This window comes from Triturus cristatus, chromosome 2_1 (genome assembly GCF_964204655.1).
Source record: "Triturus cristatus chromosome 2_1, aTriCri1.1, whole genome shotgun sequence".
NCBI lineage: Eukaryota > Metazoa > Chordata > Amphibia > Caudata > Salamandridae > Triturus > Triturus cristatus.
The window spans coordinates 971790268-971808912 of record NC_140581.1 but is presented as its reverse complement, the minus strand read 5'-3'; the positions used below and the strand labels follow the sequence as shown (position 1 = coordinate 971808912).

Sequence of the window (18645 nt, the reverse complement as noted above, 5' to 3'; positions counted from 1 at the left end):
AAAAACAGGAGCTTTTTTAAAAACATATTTTCCTCCAACTGTAAGTTGTAGGTACAGCTATAGCCCCATACTCCCGCCCCATACAGAGCAATAGTCACACATCTAGCTTGGTAAATCTTGAGCATATCCCTGGTTCGACGATCCCCAACTTTTGCAGCAAATCTATAAATACCATAAGCATTTTTTGCCATTTTATTCCGGATGTTATTAAATTCATTGTTCCATTTCCTGTCGTTGGAGAAGGTAATACCTAGATAATAGAATTTATCCACCTGTTGCACCTTTTCGCTGTCTATATAAAAGGCATTTAACATTTTAGCTTTAGCTCCGCAGGTCATGGTATGCGTTTTCCCCTTATTAATTACTAGTTTTCTATCTTTAATAAAAGAGGAAAAACTATCCATTAGTCGTTGTAATCCGACAGGTGTTCGAGAGAGTAAAACAGCGTCATCGGCATATAATAACACCGGCACCGCAACACCGTTGATCTGGGGAGCATCAGCATTAACCATTTTTAAAATATCAATTCCATTAATAAATAAAATAAATAAAAGAGGTGCCAGAACGCAGCCCTGTCTAATTCCTCGTGTAACACAGATTTTTGGAGTACATTCTCCTCTGGTTCCAAAACGTACATTGGTTTTCAATTTCTCGTATAACCTAGCGAGAAAAAAGATTATGCCTTCTGGGGCTCCTAACTTTTACAAAGTTGGCCATAAAATGGAATGATCTACCATATCGAATGCGCTGCTCAGGTCAGCAAAACAAAGATACAGGGAACCAGGTTTTGCTTCAGTATACTTCCCGATCAGTAGATCAAGATTGATGTACTGTACCTCGTCCCTTCCTAAAACCATACTGGCTGTCAGCCAGTATGCTATCCTGCTCAGCCCATTCCTCTAATCTTACTAACATCACTCTACTCATAACCTTGACTGAAGAGTCAAGGAGAGAGATCGGGCGGTAATTCTTAGCATCAGATCTACTTCCCTTTTTATGAATTGGCACAATAATTGATTCACCCCAGGTTACAGGGGCCTCGGCACACACGGCAGCATTAAAAACAATAGTTAAGAGAGGGCCCCAGACATCTGGCGCAGCTTTATAGACATCTATAGGTACCCCGTCCGGGCCCTGGGCTTTCCCTCCTTTGCTAGCACGTATACCACATTTGACCTCACTAACAGATATGTCCAAAGGCAGAGCAGGCCACTTATTGAGACTAGCATCAGTGACATTATCAGAGTCAAAAATGCTGGAAAAATGTGCAATCCAACCCTCGCTAGAAACATTAGAAGTCAACTGGGGTGTTTTTTCATCCCTTAGAAAAGGCGAGTTGACCGTGGCCCAGAATAGTATGCAATTTGATAATTCTGCAGCTTGGTTGAGGGAATCCCAGGCCTGTTGCTGCAGTTCACCCTTCCTCTGTTTGAGCGCACATTTATATTCCGTTCTTAATTTATTTACCAGTTTTTTGTCCCTGGGCCTCACTGCTAAAGCCTGCTTGAGGTCAGTTAATGCGGAAGTGCAAAGGTGATTAAACCATCTCGGTCCGTTCCTACTTTGCCCGCTATTGCGCCCGGTAAACTTGGCATCAATAGCTTTATTAATTTGGTTAAAACAATATAAAATCCTCTCAGAGTCAGAACTATTTTCTAAAATAGAAGCAATGTCCGGCAGGCTCTCATTAATTATAGAGCTAGTTAAATCATCGGCTCTTTCACCTATCCATCTTAGCCTTACACCGTTAGTCCTATGTGGTTCTACGTTAGAGATAATAATTCCCACATCCACCGAACTGCCGGCCCAGAGGGTGGTGTCCAGAATAATACGGTTGTGGTCACTCAAGGTAGTTACTTCAATTCTTGGTGGATCAGAATATGAACTAATATTAGAAGATGTGATCACGTGGTCAATGACCGAGCAGGTGTGCCAATTTTTAAAAGTGGGAATGGATAAACCATTAGCATCTTTACAGCACTCCACTATTTCCAGGTCATAGCAGCCCATGAGCTTATGCAGTGCTTCCCCATAACTGCTATGTCCGAAATGCGGAACATCCCAGCCGGCACTGTTGGTAACCCCACAGGCCCTTTGTGTGGACAAATCGCACAAAGTAGTATTGAAATCCCCTACCCAGATAAAATCAAATACAACATTCTCTTCCAGACATAGGTTTTCAATAGCGCCGGCTAAGTCTGTTACTACTTTGACCCGGGTAACATCAAAAATGTTATTATAATAGTTAATCAATAAAACATTATGGTCTTTGTCATCCACAAGCCAGAGGATCTGCACAAGGTCCCCTACAGGTATATACTTTTTAACCACAATAGGACGACAGATCGTTACAAGTATAAGGAGACCGCCTTTCGCTCTGCCTATACCTCCTCCCAACGCCGGTAAATTGTAAGAAACAAATCCCTCATAGTTAACTTCATCTTTACACCATGTTTCTTGAAGACATAAAATGTCATGGGCATTAACAACCGTTAACCATCCCGGATCCCTCTCCTTTGATTTCAGCCCTGGCACATTCCAACAAACAATAGTAGTAGTACCTTTACCCCTAACACAATTACTATCAAGCACCATACCGTCGTTTCGTTCCCAATTCGCGTTCTGGTTTGGATTGCTTATGTCCCCACAATCGGGCGGTGCCCTTGTATCCACTGCCAATTCAATTTCTGTTTTGTTGGGGATCTCTTGGGCCATGGTATTTTCTGTATAGGTATCCACACAGGGAATAATAATCACCTGGGGTAAGAACTGCCCTCCCTGATTAAGTCAATCATTTACATCCAGAAAACCTAGGGGTTGAAACCGGTTTTGCATTGAAATGTCAGGGTGTGGCCTTTGTGTGGCCGGGCATAATCTAGTTCCTCTACTCCCATAAGGGGCAATATTATGATGGCTATAAAAGAAAGCAAGCGAGCGGGCACACACATTATTGTCGGTAATTGGTAATGAGGCAGCTCTTGATAATACAGTGGCGGCATGTTGAGGATGTTTAAAGTTTATAATGACGCAGTCACCACTAAAATTTTTCTTAGAGCTCCCTATCCAATTTACCCTTCTGGTAGTCAGAACTTGATCCGAGAGTTCAGTTGGGAATCCACAATGCCTGTGCATCCAGGAAACTGTTTTATTTTTTAAAGACTCGTGAGTTTCCTGATGATTCCCGTTCACAACAGGGGGAACATTGGTTAAAACTACCACATATGGTGCGCAGTCAGGGGGGAGATTAATGGCGCGCCTTCGCCTTACCTCAGTCCAATCCTCTTTTCTATCAGGTATTAAAACAACCTGGCTATCATTACAGCCTAAGGGCTGTGCTGTCGGGTGGTTCTGCACAACACTCCTGCTAATATCTAAACCTGTAACATCGCCAAGAGGAGCAACCTGAGTATCATGATTGCGTATTATTGGGGCTGACACACTATCCGCTTCCACCAGTGTTTTTTTGAGGAGATCGCCTAATCTATTAACCTCTGCGGTTAGCTGATCAATTTTTACCATAAGAGGTTTGACAATACCCTTAATCTTTAAGTCGATAGTGCTTACTAAGTTTTTGATTTGTTCAGCATCCAGTTTAACGGCATCATTATTTGCCGTAATATCCTCATCCTTATGTGGATTCTTGAGGGGGCTAACTACTCTTTTTTTTTTTTTGCAGGCCAGGCACCCCCACGTTTAGTCTGGGTCTTTCTACATGCTCTAACCACTCTAGGTAGTGGGGTGGGTGGGTGCTGCACTATGGAATCAGTAGAAACCTCTAGGTCAACTAAGGTAGAAGTATTCTGCACAATCCTTTCCCTATCAGAAACACCGGGATTAGTGCAGACACTACTACTGTCATCCAGTGCCAATGGAGCAGGTGAAAGTTGCATACTAAGTAATGGGGGGGGCTGCTTAGCCCTAGGGATTGTCTCCTCTCGCAGTTGATTTTACTAACAATCTTCACTAAGTAGTTATCCAGAGTCTGGGGCATAGAGGGAACTTTTTGCTTTGACATGCTTAACAGTCACAAATTATCAATTACAAAATGAATAAAGCTTTTCCTAATTACACGAATAATAAGATAATGAGGGCCGTTTGCAAGCAAAGTGTGATATACACAACATACATACAGCCCCCAATTACAAGAAACAAAACACTTAATAAACTCTCACTGTATACAGGTCGCGAAGGTCGACAGCCTGTATGAATCAGAACCTTGCGCCCAGCCCAGTCACATCCTGTCCCGGACTGTCCACCCTTTGTCCGGGCTTCGTCCTGGGCGTCCCGCTCGCGTCCCGCGCAGCTGTAGGTTACCTGCAATATAAGGAGTCCGCAACCAATAGGCAGATGGGCGTGCACGGCACAGCTGAGAGCCCCCACGCGCTCCTGGGAGCTGTAGTCCCGTGTAGCGCCTCACCGGCTCCTTCCCAGCAGTCTCCAACAATCACAGCCCCTCCAGGGACTACGGCGGCACAGGTATCAAAATGCCTCCAAGGAGCGAAGCATATCTCACAGTGAGGAAGACATCCTGCGGGGTGGTTCCTTCTTCCTGTGCTGTAGCTGCTCTCTTGGCGGAATGGAGGGTGCGCAGCACTTTCACTTCCCTGCTTCGAAATGATGCCTGCAGCTCCGTTTTGAATCGGTTCACAACGTGAAATCTACTTCGCCAGGCACCCCCGGTACACCGACTCCGAGCATGCAACAAACGAGTGGGATGGGCGAAAAGAGTGCTCTTCCGCTGGCTTCTCCGGCGGGAAGCGGACTGACCCACAACCTGTTCCCCCAGGGTTCCCTCTGCGGGAACTCGTCCCTGCCCCGCTGTTCTCGTCCAAGCAGCGGCAGGCTGCCCAGAAGTGCCTCTCACGGGTTTCGGGAGACAGGTGAGACCGGTCTAACTGAGTTTATTGATCGTCTACCTGCAGGATCCCTCTACCGTCGAGAGGGCACTGGGCTGTGCGACCCGCTTCCGGAGCACGGCCGCTTGTAGAGCAGAGCTGGTAGGCGGCGACGGAGAGACAGCTAGAGCTGTGCTGCCTTGGGTTGAGTCGGAGTCAGCAGACGGACACCCAGGCAGCAGAGACTCAAAATTCCTGCTTAGGCACAGCAGCAAAAAACAAGGTTAAAGAACAACTCCAGTCCTCACTCACAATCTTAATTACCCAAAAATGCCAAATGGCAGACACAGGCTCCCACCCATGACAGAAGAGTAGCGTTACCCATTTGCAAAGCACTGCAGTGCCTTGTCAAGGGTAGGAAGAGCTGTATAAATGTAATTATAATACCATAAAGTCCACTTAGTCTGATTAAGGCAACTTGAGGGGAGCTTCCTATTCTAAAGTGTACATGAACATCTGCAAAGATCCCATGATGGAGAAGGAAACACTGCCTCCTTGTAATCCTAGTTCTCCATTATTGGAATCCTTGCTGAATTAATGAACATCCCTCCCTCTTCCTGAAATTCAGAGGGAATAAAGAACCATGTACCAGAACAAGTGCTAATATACTAGTACAAGTGGTACAAAAGCATCTAGCTTTCAACTAGCCTCTAGCCTTAAAGGCATAGTGTATGTGTGTGTGTATATATATATTTACTTAAGCCGGATGTCTGCTGTTATGTCATTTTTCCTATTTTATTTCAAATGGAAGCGCTGAACTGCATAGGAGTTCAATAACGTCCATTAATAAATGTATGAATTTGCAATTAAATAGATAAATAACATCTAATAAATTGTGAACATTATACTCATGATGAAGAATTATTACTTAAAACACTTTGGGTCCGATAAGTGGTTTGTAATATTCCGGCTCATGCTTCTGTTTATGCACGGGTCAGAGTTACAACTTTGAAGATATTTAACGCATCAGACAATTAATTGGACGTGTTAAACAACTCAACTCCGTTAAATTTTGTTAGGTCAAACCTGCCAAAATGTAACCGGGAAAAACACACGGTATTTACTCTATCATGCAGATTTTGGTGCATTAAACACCAGAATTTTCTTTTTATTCCCCATGAACTCGTAAAAGGTCTCATTTATCACACCAGATAAATAACGTGCCACGTGGTATCATTATTAATCGGGGTGATAAATGATGTCTTCACTTGTAATCAGGCCCACGGTCTCCTAAAAGCTCATTAGCAGACATTGTCCAAGACTGAGTAAAGAAGCTGGCTACATTTTGTCAGTAATTCATCAACTGGGACCCCACTGTGGGAAAGGTGGTCATACTGTACCAAACTCATTAGGCAGTTTATTTATTTGAACTATTTGGAATCAACTACAACAAACTAATTGGTTTTTTACTGTGCATGTATTTGCTTATGATTATTAAGCTTTAATTCGTTTTTAAAACCCTTTCCACATTCATCACACTTGTATTTCATTCGGGCATGAAATTGCTTGTGCAGTCTTAGGGATGATGCCTGACTAAAGTTCTTCCCACATTCACTACATGGGTATGTTTTCTCTCCTGTATGTATTCGCTTGTGCGCAACTAGGGATGCAGAGTGTCTGAAACATTTCCCACAGTCACTACATGTGTATGGCTTCACTCCTGTATGTACACGGTGGTGTATGACAAGAGTTTCTGACTGAGTAAACCTCCTTCCACATTCACTACATGAATAAGGTTTTTCACCAGTATGTAATAGTTTGTGAACTGTGAGATTTTCAAAGCGACTGAAACCTTTCCCACACTCACTACAAGCAAAGGGCTTCTCTCCTGTATGTTTTCACTGATGTGCCACTAATGTTACAGAGTAGCTAAAACTATTCCCACAGACGTGACAATGATATGGTCTCTCACCTGTATGAATTCGCTGGTGTACACTAAGGCACTCTGCCCGACTAAATGTCTTCCCACACACATTACACATGTAGGGTTTTTCACCTGTATGGATTCTTTCATGATTATTTAGTGTTGCTTTCTGGCGGAAGCTTTTACCACATACACTACATTTATAAGGCTTAAGTCCTGTGTGAATACTCTGGTGAGCTACCAAATGAGAAGACAGTCAAACACTTGAAACACGCATTACATGTGTATGGTCTTTCACCTGTGTGGGTGGTCTTAGGAAGCGTAAGCGCTTGCTGAGTGTGAAATCTCGCATTACACTCTTTACAGCCACAAGGCCCTGGGTACCATTTACCAGGGGCTGACATGTGGCCAGGGTTTGCCAATTTGGGTTTTGTGTTTTTTAGGGAAGGAACATAGGTCCTGGGCACCTGATTGGCAGGAGTCCAGGGCACACTCAGTCAAAGTACATTCAGCAATTCAGCAAAAAGTGGGGGCATACCATGCAAGAAAGATGGCACTTTCTCACAGAGAGTGCCTGCCATCTGCAAGATGGTGGGCACTGAATAGTGGGCTTCACTTAGACTTACCCACCTGAGGGTTGGGGTTGGCACACCTTCTGGACTGTTCTAATTTTTTTCCGCTGGTCTTCCCGCCAAAAAGGAAGGGGGCCTGCTCCAGATACCAGAAGAGACTGGGAGTCGTGTTACAAAAGCGGCAAGGCCTTTGAAGCTCCCTTGCTACAGCTGGGTCTTCCTGTGCTGGAGGAGATGTGACCACCTCCGCCCAGGAAAGGCTTTGTTTCTGGGCTCATGGAGCGAAGCCTCCCACCCAGGGGTCCAGAAACATGTCTCATGGTGGCAGGCTGGTGTTTACCTAAAATGCTCTCTGAGTGCAGTGTATAGTAAATCCCACACTGGCATCCGTGTGGGTTTATTATGCTGAGAAGTTTGCTAACAAACTTCCCAGAATTCAGTAAAGCCATTGTGGTGCTGTGGAGTTCGTAATGAGAAACTCCCAGACCATATATTCTATATGGCTTTCCTGCACTTACAATGTCTAAGAATGGACTGGACACTGTAGGGGTACAGTGCTCATGACACTGTACCCTCACCATTGCTATAGTGCACCCAGCTAGAGGAGTCTCTTACCACTACCTAGGTAGTGGGTTGCAGGCATGGCACACAGGTATGTCTACCATGTCTACTCTTTTCTCTGCACCAAAACACGCATCCTGCAATTGGCAGTGTGTGTCAAGACAACACCATTGAGGTTATTGGTGACATCCTCGACAACGCAGATCTGAGAGGTGCCAATAAAGATTTCATCAAGCAATGCATTACTCTAGTCTTAAAAAACAACATGTTTTTGTTTAAAAATGATCTTTTCCTTCAGTGCAAAGGTACGAGCATGGGCGCTACCTGTGCGCCGAGCCTGGCATGCCTCTATGTGGCCCATTTCGAGGATAGACATGTGTTCAATGAGGCGGCGCCCTTCTTTGAGAATGTCAAGTTGTGGCGCCGCTTCATTGATGACATCTTCTTCATTTGGGAAGGTACGGTCGAAACTCTAGAAGAGTTTCTTGAATGGCTTAACTTGGGAGATGAGAACCTCAAGTTCACAGCAGCCTTTGACAAAAATGTAGTGAATTTCTTGGACATCTCCATTAAAAATATGGAAGGAGCATTAGGAGTAGAGCTTTATGTCAAACCCACAGACAAAAACACACTCCTACATTATAATAGCTATCACCCAAAATCGCAGCGGGATAATATCCCCTTTGGACAGTTTCTCCGCCTCAGGAGAAACTGTTCCAATGTGCAGGACTTTCTTAAACATGCAGGGAACCTAACTGAGAAACTGATAAACAGAGGATACCCCAAGAAGTTAATTAAAAATTCCTGTAAAAGAGCACGATTTTATAATAGGGAATGTATGATACACCCAGAACCGAAAGTCTCCGAAAGCCAAGCAACAGCTGACCCCAAACTGGTATTTGTAAGCCAGTTTTCAAATATCAGTAATAGACTGAAGAATGTGATTTACTCAAATTGGCACATTTTGAACGACGGAAAACTGGACAAAATCCCTAAACCAATCTTTGCTTTCCGACGTAATGAGAACATCAGACACAATTTGGTTCATACATATAGAGAAACCAATGACAACAACCAGATTACGCTCACAGGGAACAAAGCAGTAGGAAATTACAAATGTAGCAGTTGTTCAATTTGCGACAATTGTATTGTAACCAAAACCTTCACTTACAATAACTACATTATGACTGCCAAAACGCTTAATAACTGCAGGAGCAGCAATCTTGTTTACCTCCTCCTATGTCCTTGCGGGCTAGCATATGTGGGGGAAACAGGCAGGGAACTCAGAACACGTCTGTTAGAACACAGATCTGCACTCAAGACCAATAAAAATAATGCTCCCATGGTTGAGCATTTCACTAAATACAAACACAAACATACGGACTTTTCATGGTACATTATTGAAAAGATCAGCTGCTCAAAACGAGGCGGCAATATTGAAACAAAACGTAAAAATAGAGAACAATGGTACATTTCCGCTTTAGACACAGTCCATAAAGGCCTCAATACTAAGGAGGATTGGATGAAAATAGTAACTTAACTAAATGATTAACAGGTTAGATTTGAGATTAACGATATATTAGTTAATAGCAAGGTCAGTGGTTTAAAGAGACTTTAAACACACAACAACTGAAACAAATTTACCAATCATTTTCCTCAAGAAATACGAATGATTATGCCGTGAAAACTTGGCACTGTCGCAATGAATTGACAGACGTAAATCTGGAGGATTGTGTAATCGGTATCTGTCCAGTTGGGATAAATTCGGACTAAATAATAGACCTCCTTTTGAGAATCAAATCTAAATGTAGATCATAGCCCGTTCATAAAAATGTCCTTCTTTAACTCTTCAAAATCATACTAAGGTTTTTATTTGACTAAATATTGTGGGATTCATATTGTCTTTTGACCTACTTGTCTGGATATGTATATACATAATTATGTCTTTGTCCGTATTAGATTCAACCTTATCTGGGACTTTAAAATCATGAGTTGTTTATACTTCACAACGTGTAGTTTTCGAGTATAGAGCAGTTTTTAATGATAGACCCGATAAATATTGAGGCTAAAACGAATAGCAATCTATGAAATAATAAACGAACAGAACAAGACATCCAGCGAGAACGCGTTGTTATCTAACATAGTTCAATAAGGCTCTTGATAAAGATCTAGACTAAACAAAAAAAATAAAAAAAAGAACTAGCCGAGTATTGTTCGCCGGCCCCCCACGATGACGTCTATCTCTGACGTTGTATAAATAGGCAGTCCTAGTCGCATAGTCCGTTATTGATGTTGCCCGCGATCGGAAGACGCGGAAGTAGCTGCCCGGGAACGTAGATCGTCGGACTTCAACAGGTACGTTTGATACTGACCAGGGTACCATACGCCGAAAGAATCCACTTTAATAAATAGGCGCTAAAGATACGCTGCCATTAGTTTGATTAATTCACGTTCTAAAATTACTTCGTGGATTTAAAATGAAATATCTGGCCGGCACGTTACATTCAAATAAAACGTTATGCACCCAATTGAGGTTTATGTTTAAACTCCCATTAGTAGGGTTGTTACCATGCCACTAAGTATATTTTTTACTATGTTTTTTCCTTTGTTTAAAAACATTTGAGGCCAATTATTGCTTAAAGCGTGAGATTTAAGACACACGTGGGTATATTTTTCTCATACTCGTTTCTGTATACAGCCACGAATTAACCGTACCCGGAGCAGTAAAAGAATCCTCAACAGCTCAGAATTGTTTAACATAAGGTGAGCCATAAATCAAATTCATTGCACAAATACAGAATAGATGCAACTAATATTGGGTACACTACCCCGATCAGCCATAAGGTTTTTTCCACATTAAACCCTAGTGAAACTAAACGGAGTTCCCTTGTTTGTAGGAACAAAGTGACTTACAAAGAAGCACGCAGTGAGGAAAATAAATAAGATGTCCTTTGCCCACACCCACGAAGAACCTTGAAAGGTATCTTTAAGAATGTTTACTAACTGTGTAGGCAGATGAAGAGGGTAATTAATGTTAGAACTCTCCATTTTGGAGCTCCATTTGGGAGCTTCATATCTACATGAAAAGAATAGATGGAGTATTTTCGAAACTCAATGAACGAGATAGAATAAGTTTTTTTATCATTCCTTTGACAGCCCAGGGAAGTGTTTAATCGAAAAAATCACGCCCGCAGGAGCGCAGCAAAACCAATTAGCAAGCCTAGTGCGCTGGTCGCACAGGTGAGTCTCTCAAAAACCCAATGAGATTTCATCCCTAAGTCTCTTTAATAGTGTGTAGTGAGAGTATGAATGATGATTAATTGATGGAGTGACTAAATGGAAACACTTTTGATGCGGGTCACGTTGTTTTATAAAACCAGAGAATTTAGACAATATGATTATGGCTATGTATTCATGAGGGGGTATTTTTTGTCCACACGAAAGAATGAATAGTTAGAAACTGAAGTTGTCCCATAAACATAAGACATGAGATTTTTTAGACTTCTGTTAAAAAAAGGGAAAGAAAACACTATGTACATTGATAGTAAAAATTGTTTTTCATTTGTGCCTTAGGCAACCAATCATGGATAAGGAGATACCATTTTTAATAGTCCTGAAGAAGGAGGTCACAAACTACGAATAGCCTCCGAAACGCGTCGACGCAATTCCGTTGTGTTAAATTTGGAAGGGGCATACAATACCTTTGTTAAATGAGGAAGTCAACCCTTATTCAATTGTAGCCCACAAGGTTTCCGAATTAATTGTTTTATGACAAATTGACTGTCTTTTTTCAAAATCTCCTTGATTTGTGTTTTCGTCTTATTCAGTGTTTTTTTCATTTAATTTGCTTTTAAATGTGTTTCTGTTTTATTAAAAATTGTATGTATTTTTTATGATCATATTGTGGTTAAAGAAACTTTGTGAATCAAATAAACCATTCAATTGATTTTATATAAACTGACGTTGCCTTGCATTTAAGTGTTCCATGATAGTGAGTGATTTTGTGAATACCTGACCTTGGTAATTGTTTTTAATAGAATGTGTGAATGAATTAGCAAACATTGGATTCGAAAAGGAAAACATTTTTAACTTTACAGTGTGTGTTAAGGTACAGGACCTCTAAGGGTGGCACAATATGTGGTGCAGCCCTTAAAGGTCTTCACTGGTCACAGTGCCCTTGGTACCCATGGTACCTTTTACAAGGAACTTGCATGTGGCCAGAGATGTGCCGATTAGGGGTACAAAGTTACAGCTGTGGGAAAGAACACAGGCCCTGGGTAGCTGATTGGCAGGGACCCAGGGCACATCAAGTCTAAAGTGCATCAGAAATCTGGCAAAAAAGTGGGTGGGGTTACTGCAACAGAAACCCACTTCCTCACAAGTTCCTAAACCAATTTCCCCAGGTGCAGGCAAAGGAGGTCTGAACACAGGGAGATGGGCCATGCCATCTTGGGAGTGGGCAGAACACTTCCACACTCCACAGGAAGTGTTGACCAGGTGCGGTGGAACCTTGTAACGCATTAGCTACCAACCACATCCTGCCCTGAGGGCAATTTCCTAGCGTAAATGGGGCCCCTAGACCATTGATCTTAACCGACTTGGAAGGACTGCCCTGCTGCACCAAGGGCCCAGCAAAGAGAGGCTCCACCAATGAGGACTGCACCTAGTGACTAGGAAAGAGAGGGACAGTGCCTGCCCCAGAGCCCGGTCAAGCCAAGAGAACTCAAAGGGCCAGCTGACTGGCCTCCTGTTCCTAGCACAGGGACACAACAGCTGAAGAAGCCTACTGGGGGAAGTTGGTAGCCCAAAGTCTTCAAGCCACTACCACTGCTGCCGTGAATTGCCTAAGACCAAGACCCGATGCACAACATTAAGAAGTGCTGTCGGAGGTTTGCTGGAACCCTCAGGAGGCAAGTTATCGACCCGGGAAGGATTGGCCGGTGACCGAGAGAATGAGCAACTGGTAGTCCAGTGTGACTGAACTTCGGTCACACTGAAGCGAACTTCTTGGGATGTCAACCCTGTAAGTAGGACCCTATCATCATCATCTTCGTTGACTGAGGAATCCCTGCATGAAGACCCCCGTCACCCGCATAGCATCCTGAGAGCATCTTCAGCATCCTTCATCCCTTGCATAAGGACCACTCCATAGTAAACCATTGTAGTGCAGGTAAAGTGCCTGGATATGCTGAGGGACTGCTTCTTCTGTGACGGTAACTGTTTTTGAGAACCTTACTGGTTCCCCTGATCAGCTCCCTGCAGGTCTTGGTCTCCCCAAGTGCTTGTAGCCGAACGCATTGACACTTACCTAAGTTTTCATTGACTTTGCCAAGGCTTGTTCACAGTTTAGTGCCATTGCTTTGATTTTAATATTGCTTGTATACTTTACATCTCTGGAACCCTCCAGTGGATCTTTTGGTTCTAGTATCTAAATTCTTCTAAAGATGTAGTCTGTTTTTATAAATTAGTGTCGGATTTCTTGCATGATATGCCCATTTTTTTAGTTGTTTTGATGCTGCTTAAATGCTTTACACTTGTTCCTTGGTGTGAGCCATGCTGCTGAGTGGCACAGCAACCAGGGTTGAGGTAAGGGTTTTAGAGACTAAACCTGCTGGACCTAAACAGGTTTGTAAGTGTATTGCACAGTGAGGTTGCCCAACAACTCCATTTACTACACCCGATTTCATCACACCAATATATAAAGTGTGTGTTTTATGCTAATTTTCCTATCTTATAATATGGAATTTGGTTATTTGACTTCTTTTGCAGGACGTGACGAAACCAGCTGAAATTCCGGTGGTAAAAGCGCGAAGAGGCAGAAAAAGAAAGGTAATCTGGGGTTAACCCTTGTTCATGAACAGAGAGAACTCTTGGTGCAAGGCAGCGCTACACTCCTTGTGGATGTTTTACCAGTAGATGTGCTCTCTGCAAGCTATATCGTGAGCAAGTCAACCGACCCCGTATCCAGCGTTTATCTAGATCACAACATTGCTGCCAGACATTGGCACATAAACTGCATGGACAGCCTCAGGCTTATCTGCTGTCTATCTTAGTTATGAGAAATGGGAATACATTGTTTTACTATATTTTGTAGCAGCTTGGAGAGATTTCTACTGTTCTTATTGAAGGTCAGCCGTACCAAATGTTAAGCAAAAGACACGCAGATGAGGGACGGAATGCAGTGCAAATCAAACATTCACCGCCCGTCAAGGATCAGGGTTAAATCCATGCATTCTTTCGCTCACCATGGCACCCCAGTTTAGACCCAGCCATATGCAAATTAGTCTTGACCCTGTTCCTCATGGTAACAGTCCAGCCCGAACTGCTAAGCCAGGTCCTCCCTGAACCGGAAACAAGCATCATGGGACTGGTTTCAGGGCATCACCCCTCATCAGCTTGCTTGAATCCAGTGACACAGTGAGCCCGGGACCCACGTCTGGGCACACCGATCAAACATTCACCCCCAGTCAAGAGATCTGGTTTAAATCCATTTGTTCTTTTGCTCAGGCTGGACTGTTCCCATGGGGAACAAGGTCAAGAGTGATTTGCATATGGCTGGGTTTAAACTGGAATGGCATGGGGAGCTTAAAAAACGATGGGTTTAGGCCCAGATCTCTGTATTGGGGTGACTGTCTGACATTGATCAGCATTCTGTCCCATCAATTGTTGTTTTTACATTAAAAGTTTAGGCATCTAGGAAAGATGCAAAAAAAAAGTTAACGTTTTCTTCCTATTTTGTTGTGCTTTCTCTGGTTCAATTTCTGGGCAAATGTGCATTTAAAATCCAGTTGCTGTTCATTCTTGAGAACGTCATGGCACATACTTAAAAATTCAATTTTGTACTGTATGTTTTGTAAACTCTATCATGACAACCATGGACTTGTTTTACTATTTAGGTTGACATACAAGCTGAAGCAGAACAGGCAGCGGCAGCGCTGGTAGCTGCAGCCGCTTCAGCATCGACAACAGTAGCAGCTTCCCCCAGCACTGTGGTTCCAAAGCCGGGTCCTAAGAGAGGAAGACCAGGTGGGTTTGAGTAATAAAACTTGATCAGTCTTTTCTTGAAATTGTTGCCATGGATGACTGCGTGTTAGAAGTACTGCCACTTTCTTTCAAACATGGAAAGTGTGAGAAGTTGGCCTGGCATATGCTGTTCCTAGTTATAGGGACACCTTGCACCAGTCCAATTCGACTCTTATTGATGATAGGTTTAAGACAACCTTTAAAGAAAGCTATCCTAGTGGTAGCTGTGGAGAGCAGCCTTCAGGCTAAGTCTTGAAGGAGTGTTAAGCTTATTGTTTTACCATAATAACCTCTTGAATATCCAAATGAAAGAGTAGCCCACACAGGTATATATATAAAATATATGTATTTATTCTAGACAGAATCCCACAGTCACTTTATGTGGCTAGTGGCAAAGTTACACTTCAAACAAGCATTTATAAACACAATAAATAGCACAGAAATCAATGGGCCCCAGGGGGGGACCAAACCATATACTAAAATAGTGGTATAAGAACCACGACAATTCTACAGGCAATGCCTAGGGCATTCAGGATCGCTTGCCCCTTCAGAATCCACCCACAGTTAAGAGGAAGGGGACCCACGGGAGGCGTGTGCAGTGCGAGAAGTTGCTATCGGGATCGCAATGTTAGCCTATGGAGAATGTCGCGGTTGAATAATTAAGGTTTAAGGACACTTCTAACAACAGTACAAAGTTAAGGCTTGAGACTTAAGGCTTTGGAGAGCCCACCACCACGGGAGTACCGAAGTACCACTGTTACCTGCCCCAGGGAAGCCGGGTGCATTGGTCGATTCTGGTGTCGGGTCGCGGGCTGATTTTCTATGGAAAAGTAGTCCAAACTGCTGCTAGCTGAAAGCGTCGTTGAAGTCATGAAGATTAAAGTTGAAGGGAAGATAAAGGTGAACCTGAAAGCAGAGGGGACAGAGTCTGGGTCACAGCACAGTGACCAGGGAGCTCACAGGAAGGAGCTCGTGGATGTCGGGTGCTTCAGGTGTGGAAGGTACAGCTGGGCTCTGCAGTCACGGGCTCCGGGAGGCTTCAAGGAAGGCCAGCTTCTGGAGGGCGACTGTCCCACGGCGGCTGAGGGTCGCTGCGGTGTTAGTGTCCCGATTGGATCCACTAAGCATTGGCAACCGCAACCCACGCAAGATGAACAAAGCAGCTGCTGGTGCAGACCCACGAGGTCTGAGGGTGCTCTCCTTTGCCGGGAGCGTAGAGCCGGCCTGGAGCAACCAGGGGAACTCTTGGAAAGATAGGTTTTCCTCCGTCAGGGCCCACAAGTCGAGAGACAAGGGACCGCGGCGGGCAGCAAAATGGAGTGCGTAAAAGGGCTCCCACGGGCCACCGGAGTGGACTAGGGGGCTGAGCTTTGGCACGGATGCTGCTTGAAGGTTGGCTCAGAAATGGGCCAAAGCACAACTTCCCCACTGGTCGGGGTCGTGTGCTATGCAAGAGGTGGCCGGGGTCTCGGGGTATGCAGGGATCTCGGCACCCACGTGGTCCACGGTGCTCAGACTTGCTGGGCACGCTCACAGGACTCTGGGATGCACTGGAGACCCACCTCAAGGTTGATGGAAGGCGTCGAAGTTCGTGAGAACAGCGAAGTTCCAACCGGGTATCTTGCAGTCTTTTAGGTGCCTGCCAAGCAGGGGGATAACTCCTTTATCCCAAGGGAGATTTCTTCAGTCAGCTGGGCAGCAGCTCGTCGAAGGTCAGTTCTGTGAAGTCCTGTACGAATCTAAGGCTCTAGGGCAAAGTTATTCCCATATATCCCCAAGATTAGGGGATGGTCCAAAATAGAGCCCACCAATCAGAGTAGTGGCGGGAAAGGGTGGCTACACCCACTCCCCTTTGTGTGTTTCCCGCCTGGGCGAGGGGCAGGATGCCCCTGAACCGGTTCCAGGCGGTGTATGCAGAATTGGGGCTCTGCAGCTGCCTACGTGCAACTCTGAAAGGACATTTGGTGCACCCACCCTGTTCCAATCCACATATCCTGTCTGGGGAGGTGCTGGCACCTCCCTGCCACAGGAGCCCTATTGTCCAGATGGCGAGGCTGGGGTTTTCCCCAGCAACAGCCAGCCAGAGTCGTGTAGGTGGCGGACAGTAGCCATTTTGTGGTACATGTGCACTTTTAAATTGGTGTCTAAATTCTACCGCTTTTCCCATATCACCCTCCTAGCAAGGGGGAATCGTGCCCCCATGCACATGGCTGGACTGGGGGTATGATTCCTTCATGTTTGACACCAAACACGATATGGTTCTGTGTAGCCATTCCCAAGTTACAGCGATGACGCAATAACTTATAATGCGGTTAAGAGTATATGGTATGGCTACACTACAAACAACCCAGTAACGATTTTACGAAGGTTGCAGAGAGGTCCTACTCATGTAGGGGTCCCCCCTCACACATACCTCAGCACCCAGCCCTGTAGGATTACCAGGGCCTGCCATAGGGGTGACCTATGAGAGTATATGTGTTGTAATGGTATGGGACATAGGGTACCTACATCCCTGTAAGGGGTGCTAGCACCACCTTACCCAGACTACAGTAGTGGTCTGGTGGTGTCAGTTTGGGTGGCTGTCCCAGGGTGGCACAATAAGTGCTGCAGCCCTGGTAGGCCTACTGGGGGACCCATGCCCTGGGTACCTAGGGTACCATCTACAAGGGACTGGTAGGGCATGCCCAGCATCCAATTATGTTTGTACCTAGAGTACTCACAACAGTTTTAGGGAGAAAGCAGATAGGCTGGGGTCCTGGATAGCAGGATCCCAGCCAGACTAGTCAAAAACCACTTAAATACCAGGCAAAAAGTTGGGGGCAACCATTAGTCAGATTCCACTCTCCTACAGAAAGACTTATGTGTCCTGGCAACTACAGCTAACCTAGATGTATTCCTAAGGCTCACGCTTGTGTGAAGTGAGATAACCCTTACTGTTGTTGTGTTTATTTATTTACTTACTTATTTTTAAAGTTTTTAAGCCGTTATTGATAAAGAAGCGGACAAAACAATACAAACTGTGTTAGGGCCTTAACAATTAACAATCGTGATGGACACTGAAGCTAGTCTTCCCCACATCAGAGTATGATGCCCCTGGGGATCACTATGGGAGCCTTTGCGAAGTGTATGGTGTGCCTTTCCGGATAAGCGTGGTAGTGCCCCTAGCATATGTTGAGTAAGTTGCAAAGTTTCTGTGTGATGCCCATTTGGTGGCAAAAGTGGTGTGAAAGCAGCCTCATGTGTGTCTCTTGTAACAATGCTGTAGGAAGCTGGCTCAGTATATACTCTACCAAAGTAAGGTATAGTGTGCACAGAGTCCAGTGGATCCCCAAAGGCTTACAGAGGTAAAAGTAGATAAAACCCTACTCTCTATTTGTGGTTAGAATCAGGGTTCCCCTGGGGTCGAGGATGTACTCTCACAGCACCCTCAGCGGCACTCGGGTGCAGAGTGCTGAGGCCCAGTGTTATTCAATAGGGGGCCTCCGGTTGGTGGCTGCTCACGAGCAGGCCACAAGGTTGGGGGAGAAAATCCCCTGGTGTTGGGCTCAGGGTAAAGGGGGGTCCAAGTTAGCACACAAGGTGCACCCGCAGCGGTGGCTGGGTGCAGGGTGCTGTTTTGTAATCTGGTGCCCTGTTGTTTTAAAAGGGAGTTACTAGTTTTGAATTTTGGCTGCAGGATCAGTCTAGGAAGTCTTCGGGAGAAACCAACAGCTGGGCAAGTAACTTGGAG

General features: G+C 44.6%; 1 protein-coding gene and 1 long non-coding RNA gene across 6 annotated transcripts in view; both read left to right on the top strand.

Moving 5' to 3' along the window:
* The window catches only part of PSIP1 (PC4 and SRSF1 interacting protein 1), a 543316-nt gene that overhangs the window by 272450 nt on the left and 252221 nt on the right, over positions 1 to 18645 (top strand). For all 5 annotated transcript variants that reach the window (XM_085633866.1, XM_085633873.1, XM_085633883.1 and 2 more), the window contains 2 exons: positions 13662 to 13721; positions 14789 to 14918. In XM_085633866.1, coding sequence (XP_085489992.1) covers positions 13662 to 13721; positions 14789 to 14918 — 190 coding nt within the window. The remainder of the gene's footprint in view (positions 1 to 13661; positions 13722 to 14788; positions 14919 to 18645) is intronic.
* On the top strand, positions 10541 to 11133 carry LOC146866141 (uncharacterized). Its single transcript, XR_014970542.1, has 3 exons — positions 10541 to 10655; positions 10790 to 10872; positions 11049 to 11133. It is a non-coding gene; the product is annotated as an uncharacterized LOC146866141 (long non-coding RNA).